We start from the raw sequence: 8,732 nt of genomic DNA, 5'->3' as shown, positions 1-8,732 counted from the left end.
AAAATTTAATTGTTACACAATATAGTTGCTACACATCATATTGAAAATTTAGTTGTTACACGTCATATTGAAAAATATAATTGTTACACGTCATGATAAAGATTTAGTTGTTACATATTATGTTGAAAATTTAGTTGTTACACAATATAGTTGCTACACATCATATTGAAAATTTAATTGTTACACGTCATATTAAAAAATATAATTGTTACACTTCATGATGAAGATTTAGTTGTTACACATTATGTTGAAAATTTAGTTGTTACATGCCATGTTGAAAAATGTAGTTGTTACACGCCATGTTAAAGATTTAGTTGAAAATTTTAGTTGTTACATACCATGTTGAAAATTATAATTGTTATACGTCATATTGAAGATTTAGTTGTTATACATCATATTGAAAATTTAGTTATTACACAATATAGTTGCTACACATCATATTGAAAATTTAGTTGTTACACGTCATATTGAAAAATATAATTGTTACACGTCATGATGAAAATTTAGTTGTTGCACTTTATGTTGAAAATTTAGTTATTACATGTCATGTTGAAAAATGTAGCTATTGCACGCCATATTAAAGATTTAGTTGAAAATTTTAGTTGTTACATACCATATTGAAAAATATAGTTGTTATACGTCATGTTGAAGATTTAGTTGTTACACATCATGTTGAAAATTTAGTTATTACATATAATGTTGAAAAATATAGTTGTTATACATTATGTTGAGGATTTAATTATTATATGTCATGTTGGAAAATTTAATTGTTACACATCTCAATAAAAAAGTTGTTTTATGCCACGTCATAGTTTGAATCGTTTTGACTTGACAAAAAAAAAAACTTTATGATAAAACTACCATTTTGTATCTTACATGACAAGTCATCGTCCACGTCATGAGCGTGCCTTACATGTGCCAGACACCTCTCACCTTAGCCCTTGATTGTAAGAAATCGAAAACGTTTAGTCTTTAATTGTTACAATTGAAATGTTTGGCTCTAAATTGATAAAAATCCTAAAATTTGATTCCAAATTGAGCATTTAGTCTTCATCACGTTAAAACTTATGTTTGATATTCATCAAGAAAATTTTATGTTTAATCATTGATGAGAAGTTCACCGAGAATTGTCTTATGATAAAACTTGTTTTCATCAAATGTATAAAGAAGTTTTCTATAAAACCAATTTTATTAATTCTTCTTGAAGAGTTTTGATGTTTTGTTGTATCCTGAAGGCATAATAACCTTTTAAAAAGTATTCTACAAGCCGCAAAACCAGTTTTCTATTTTGTTCTTGTTTGGTTATTCTCAATTTTGTAATGATTTAAAGGCTATTATGAAGTTCATACATTGTAGTAAGAAAAATACAATAATAAAAAAAAAAGTAAACTTGTCTTACATGACAATTTCAAAATTGATTTTGCGGATTTACCTTTTTTTGGTGGAATAAATACTGAATAACATATAAAATTCTCGTTTGATACTTTAAAATTGATTTATATGTGATATATCTATATTTTTCTATCTTTCTATTTTTCATGTTGCATGGAAAGAATAAATGTTAATGGCCTTAATACACTTTAGGAGACCTTGAGTTTTGTTGAATTTTTCTTGTTGTCTTTTCCTCTAATTTTTGGTTCTAAATTGAATTAATTAATTCTATAACTCATATGGGATCTATGGATTTGAGGTTTTGAGACATAATTTGCTTTTAAGGCCGGTGTTACTAACATCATCGGGACCAAAGGGATGTTTGGACCCTAGATCACAACTGAAGCTCAAGATGCCCTCATCTATAGAACTAGATAAAATAAAAAGTCAAGAAGCACAAAAAAACGAAAATTAGAAATGAAAGAAGAGCCACAAGCATTTATTAAATCTATAAACAAATCAAGAATGAATAAACTGCTGTAGAAGCAAGGCCAACTGGTTTCTCCCTCGTCTAATCTGCCTCCCACCCTCCCCTACTGCCCGCCCCTGTCATATCCTTACAATCAAACCAACAATGAAAATACGATACCCATCTTTACTACTCTAAGTTGCACATACTCTCTTCCAATTTTCAAATAACAAGACGATTTCATTCCTCATTCACCCGCAATCCATTGCAAAATCCAGGTAAAATTACATTATATAACTTACTGATAAAGTTTGAGATCTTATTCGAACAATGATATTTTTAGTACTGAGCCAACAGTTATCTGCTATCATACAAAACTATCTTAAAGCCAAGATTTTTATTACATAACTGTTGGTTAAAGATTACATTGCTTAATGGATTTGATATTCTCCACTTGCATGGACTTCCTTGACCTGCTTATCATATTCATCTTCATCATCTTCTTCCACTTCTGCATCGACATCTTCCTCTTCATCATCATCTTGCCCCCAGCCAAAGCCCTTGACTGGCACAGATGATGGAGGTGGACTTCTTGCCTCTTCAACTATTTTCATTATCTCCTCCACACTTTGAAGAGAAAATGCAGGGTTATCTCTCCGATAATAAGAAGCTTGAGCTGTGTCGGTTAGTTCTCTTGGCAAGTTCTTCAAAAACCAAGGATGATTTTTTATTTCCTTAATTGTGATTCTCTGGACAAAGAAAAACAGGGAATGGTAGAGATTAACACATTTGAAATTCAATGAATGAACCTCCAAAAACAAGGTTCATGAAACACGTGGTCAACATCACGAGGCTGCTATGGATAATAGAAATAATCGCCCCAGCTTAAAAGCATCAATCCACTAAAATAATCAAACCAGTTCTTAGCAATACCCGATAAACAATAGACCCAGTCTCCATTTACATAACAAATTAAATTTTTCTTTGAATGTTATTTATGGAAGAATCAATTCATTGAACTTCTTCATATTAATCCTTACTTTATCTATAGCCAGAAAACATATCCCACACCAGATACAACAGAAGCACCTGGGTTTCGTATTTCACTTTCTCATTGTTCTGACCATATAGATCTATAATATCTGCTTTTTAAGATTAACATACCCCATCCCACCCCACCAAGAATAAAAGAAAAAGAACTTGGAAGTGACAAAATGGGTGACACTATAACCTAAATTATTTAGAGAATGTTAAATTCAGATAACCAAGCAAGCAGGCAGGTAGAACACAAATATTTCCTTTAAAATTCATAAAGATCAGGAGAGAAAAACTTGTCCAACAATCATCAGCTACAGGGTGATATTACAACAGGAGAAAAGAAATAAGAGTACAGGGTGAAAAGAGAGAGAGAGAGAGAGAGAGAGAGGAAATCAGAAATCTTTTAGTGCCTTCTCAATACCTTGAATATTGAGAAAGAAAACTGAGGTTAAAAAAAGAACAGATCATAACACAGGTAACAAAATAAAATTAAGCGAAAATCATTATGCAACCAGAAGATTAGCCACATACCAATTAGCATTTCTACCCTCTAAAACTAATTGACTTCGTTCTATCTACAATTAAAAGTTTTAAGTTTTCTAATAGTGACTAGATATCTAGGGAAAGAAGAATTAAAGTCCACATATATAGTAGAGGTTTAAATCCAGAGATATATTGCGACGATGATCCATAGAAATCTGGTTGTTAAATTTATATAATTCTAAAGATGATGACAGACTGATGTAGGTAAAAGAAGATTGGATGCCATTCAAGCATGACTTTTCTTCTGAGTTCTCTACATAATGACTGACCAAAATTAAACTAATTTAGTTGAAATGAACAACAACTTTGGATGAGATAATTAAAAGGTATTTGTCTAGCTGTACCAAAGAAAGAAAAAAGGGTATTTGTCTAGTTTTCTGATTTAATAGGTGTCCCATGAAAAAATAAACTATAATTAAGGGGGCAACTCTTTTGGGCATTGTACAATGATGCCCCACTGTATTGTTTGTGGACAATATCTTGAATGTCAAAGAACATACATTTTTCACCAGCACTTTAACCAAGAGTATCTAGAGTCAGTTTCTGCTACTCTCTTACATCAACAGAGATATTCATGACAGGACTAGTGAATAGAAATGGAAACTGACTTGTAAGAGAGAGGTTTCCTGCTGGGACCATTTTGAAGTTGGGTTACTGTGCTAATAATTATCATATCCAGCAAGGAAGAAATTGCAGAATGCATCACTATCTTTAACATGGCAGACAGTGGAGCAAAGTTAATTGGACTGAACAGATTAAAAGATGCTGATAGGAAAATGCTATGAAGTGTGGCAGTTAGATGATAATTTACAAATAGAACTTTGTTGTCCTCTATTGATTCAGTATTTTGTTTAGAGCTTACTTCTCCAGTACTGCTAGTTGAAGTAGAGGTTCAGTCTTGTAGGTTTCATTTTCTTTTCTTTTTAATCCCCTTTTTTCATCTTTCTTCTTCCATTGGAGATACAAATTTTCATTAATCAAGGTTTATAAAAGAAGGGCTACTAACTTACCTAAGTTGGCTTCTAGATGCTTGTAAGGTTTTTGCAAAGCTAATTGCATACAGCAAAAACATTGATGTGGTGCAATTGCAATGCTTGATCAATTAACTTAAAAATTATACATACCCTGGATGGATTTGCAACAAATATGCGAGAGAGTAGGTTCCTGCAATCTTGAGATACATGAACATAATCCGGAATTTTGTACTGAACAGCCATTATTCGCTGCCAAAGAAAAATTAGCAAGGAAAAAAAGGATTATGGTATCAGGAATGATATTTTTTTTCTAATAAATGAAAATGAAGAAGATAGCAGGCTGGCATTAACCTGAATTGTTTTCCGAAAATTCCTTGGGTCTTCTTGGTCTTCAAAAGGATATGCTCCCACCAACATAACGTAGAGGGTAACTCCGCAGGACCATACATCTGCCAACTGTAAAAGAAAAGACATGACTTGAGGTCAACAAACTTTTATATGTTACAAATTAGATCTAATTAATTTTGGAATATATACATCAAATTAGAAGGAAAAGTGGCCACCGGGGGGGGGGGGTTGACAATTTATTGTATAATTTAAGGAAAAAACATTTGATGAAGTGATATTCATGGTTAGAAACAAGGTGACTTCACCATAAAAGTGGAAGCAGATCCCAAAAGACAAAGGTGTCTGACAAGCAAATGTCAAATACTTTTGGCAATAACAAATGAACTATATATCATCACATAACAAAATGAACTATGAGTCTGTTTGGCCTGACTTTTTTTTAACTTAAAAGTTATTATGAAGCTCTTATGAAAAATAATAGCTTTTAAAATTAAGCTAAAGTTAGTTGGTAAAATTTTTTTTATAAGTTCTTTTCTATAAGTTATAATTTTTGTTAAAATTATCATAGAAGATATTTCTTTTTTTTAAGAGGGTAATATTGTAATTATTTTTAACAAATGAGGATATTTTTGGAACAAAAATAAATATTTTCTTGTATTTTTAAAAGAAGAGAAGAAAAAGCTCCTCCTTGGAGCTTTTGTTTAAGCTCTTTTTTTTTTTTAAATTTTGTTCCTAAAAAATAGTTACTTTTTTTTTAAGAGCTTCTCAAAAGATCATGTTTGGCCTAGCTTTTGCTTTTAAGAGGTAAATAAGCTGAAAAAAAACTAGGCCAAACATGTACTATATATCATCACATAACATAGAGGATAACTCCACAGGACCATAAATCTGCCAACTGTAAAAGAAAAGACATGACTTGAGGTCAATAACCTTTTATATGTTACAAATTAGATCTAATTAATTTTGGAATATATACATCAAATTAGAAGGAAAAGTGGCCACCGGGGGGGGGGGGTTGACAATTTATTGTATAATTTAAGTAAAAAACATTTGATGGAATGATATTCATGGTCAGAAACAAGGTGACTTCACCATAGAAGTGGAAGCAGATCCCAAAAGACAAAGGTGTTTGACAAGCAAATGTCAAATACTTTTGGCAGTAACAAATGAACTATATATCATAACATAACAAAATGCAGCCACCAAGAAAACCTTCAAGATAACCTAAAAGCATGGCAAATGGATTGAGTTAATGCTCAAAATATCTCCCTATTAATGTTTTAAAAAAAGGATCTCAAATGAAGAAGACAATATCACAATAGTACTTAAATATAACAAGCATGTGGAATTTAAGGTAATTCTTTCCAACATGTATAGAGTATTATAAACTTTCATCCACAAGGACAGTTACAAAATGCAATGCGTCACATCTCCTATTCTTTGAAATAAATAGTGCATAAGTTAAGAAATGCAAAAGCCAAGGAGTGGCAGAAGAGAGACTATCATGCATTCAGTAACTGATGGATTTGACCATCTTCCAACTAGTTTCTGGTTGCATGCTAAGCATCAAAATCAAAAGTGGAATGCCAGATCCAAATCATGCAATAGACTTTGTTCAATAGTACGCTAAGCTCGATATCTAGATTTTATTTCTTGTAGGTTTTTCTTTTTTTTTTTAAAGGGTTAAAATAATTACCTTTCCGTCGTATTCTCGTCGAGATAGAACTTCTGGTGCTATATATGCTGGAGTTCCAACTGTTGATTTGGGTCTCGAATGCAACAGAGATGACTACACCAATTGTTAGGAAAACAAATTAATGATTGGAAAACCATAAAGCCACTTACAAGTAGAATGGACCAAACCTTAGAGTAACCAAAATCACAAATTTTCAAGCGTGGTGCAGGACTTCCATCTAAAAGTGTATTTTCTAATTTCAGATCTCTATGGCATATTTGCTGCAAACAAGAATAGAAACAAAGAAACAAAAGTACAATTAGTTCTTGCATCTCACATACATAGAGAAACGTTATGGTTCTGAGTGTTAATTACCATGGAATGACAGTAATTGACACCTGAGATCAACTGCTGGAAAAAATATCTAGCCTGAACAAATAGAGAACAAACACAACATTTAAGTGCCAGAGATTAATTGTTTCTGACCAGTAAATAGAAAAAATGTCAATGAAAGGAACAAAAATAGAAAGAGAAAAAGACCTCATCTTCACTGAATCTACCGGCACTGCAAATCCGTTCAAAGAGCTCACCACCGGCAGCATACTCCATGACAATTACTAAATGTGTAGGAGTCAGAACTACCTATAGGATTCATATCCCATCAAAACAGAAGATTTGCAGATTAAAAAGACAGTAATTACAATAATTATAATCTCAACGCTTCAAAGAAGTAATACAAATCAATCACACTGATGATACTTGCCTCCTTGAACCGGATAATATTGGGGTGTCTCAGAGATCTGTGATTGATAATCTCTCTTGCCACATTCTCATCTATCTGCAAACAAATACAACTAAGCTTTCAATCAATCGATCGGGTGCCTTAAAAGAAGAGGGAAAAAAATGAAGCAAACTCAAAAAGTAAAGAAAAAACTTGAAGAAACTCCACAACCCAAATTTAACTTAATTGAAGCTAACAAGGTTTTATCACTCCGATTCTCAGCAAATGAATTATGAAGCAAGAACAATACTAAAATCATGGGTATCGGAACCCAAAAAAGCAAAAATATTCAAGCTCAGGCTCAGGCTGTCTCAACAGAGAGAGATCACCAAATTAAAGAAAGATCTAAATCATATATTAAGATCCAGAAAGTATGCCGTGAACAAAAACATAACTAAGTAAGATACTAAGTAGTAATAACAAACGACCGAGAGAAGCAAAAACAAACCTTGTGGCCTCTCTCAATATATTTCATAGCAACAAGCTCCTTGGTCTCCTTGTGTCTCAAGAGTCTGGCCACCCCAAAATTCCCGGCTCCCAAATCTTTGACCACCTCATATTTCTCCATCTCAACTCCCACAAATATAAATCACAGAATATATGGTAATTTGATTGAATGCAAGTCTTTTTTCTACTAGTATTTCATATCATCATACGAACATCATCATTGAGTAATCAGTAATAGCAGATGGATCACAGTAGAGACGCGGGAGTGGGACTGAAGAGCTTCCGTATCCGTAGAAGGATTCAGATCCATTCATACATATATACTGAGACTTTGCAGAGGGTAATTAGGGAAGTGAAAGCGAGAGCATTTAAGAATATATTATAATAATTGGCAATGAGGCCATGTGGTATGGTCAGTGTGATTCACTTGCTGCTAACTATAGTTGAACTGGAAACACTTTCATTGACCAAAAGTAAAAGGAAAAGACTTTTAAGACACTGTAATGCCATGGGATGGGTGCCCATGAGTCCGGCTCGAATCCAATCACTGCCTCTTCGTTCTGCAGTGTCACTCACGCTTTGAGTGCTTTATTTTATTCTTTCTTCGTTTTATCTGTTGAACTTAGATCTCCCAAAGCGCCGTGGTGCTAGGCTAGGGCCTAGGACACCCGTTGACTTTCGTGAATGCCGCGTCCAAAGTCCAAACTATCAACTGGTTTTCGCACAACGTATTCCTCCATCTCATTTATAATTTTTTATTTTTTTATGATAATTTTTTTAATTTTAGTCGAAATTATTTTAAATATTCTAGTAGATGATATGCATTTAACAATTACTATATCTAAAGATTTTTTTTGTATATTTATTTTTAAAATTTCGATAAATGATCATGTGAGAATAAATTAGAGTCAAAATCGAAAAAACTTGACCAAACAAAGAATCAAAGCAGGACATTATATACGAGACAAAGGGAGTGTCAATTATATTCATGCACATTATTGAACTATCTATCGAGTTAAACATAGGAATTGAAATTTATTTTCTTTTACTCTCCACCTTTAACACATTTCTTAGTATTGTATTCCT

General features: G+C 32.6%; 1 protein-coding gene across 1 annotated transcript; it reads right to left on the bottom strand.

Annotated features, from left to right (window-relative positions):
* On the bottom strand, positions 2,060-8,054 carry LOC18612884 (serine/threonine-protein kinase SRK2A). The gene is made up of 9 exons (XM_007049866.2): positions 7,648-8,054; positions 7,182-7,256; positions 6,959-7,060; positions 6,794-6,847; positions 6,607-6,699; positions 6,440-6,532; positions 4,747-4,851; positions 4,546-4,644; positions 2,060-2,589 (listed from the first exon to the last, which is right to left on the bottom strand). Exons 1-9 carry the CDS (start codon positions 7,765-7,767, stop codon positions 2,272-2,274), a joined length of 1,059 nt encoding a protein of 352 aa, XP_007049928.1. The 5' UTR covers positions 7,768-8,054; the 3' UTR covers positions 2,060-2,271.

The sequence above is a fragment of the Theobroma cacao genome, chromosome 1 (genome assembly GCF_000208745.1).
Source record: "Theobroma cacao cultivar B97-61/B2 chromosome 1, Criollo_cocoa_genome_V2, whole genome shotgun sequence".
NCBI classification, from domain to species: Eukaryota; Viridiplantae; Streptophyta; class Magnoliopsida; order Malvales; family Malvaceae; genus Theobroma; species Theobroma cacao.
Note: the sequence above shows the minus strand (reverse complement) of the source record. Positions and strands in the feature narration are given on the sequence as shown.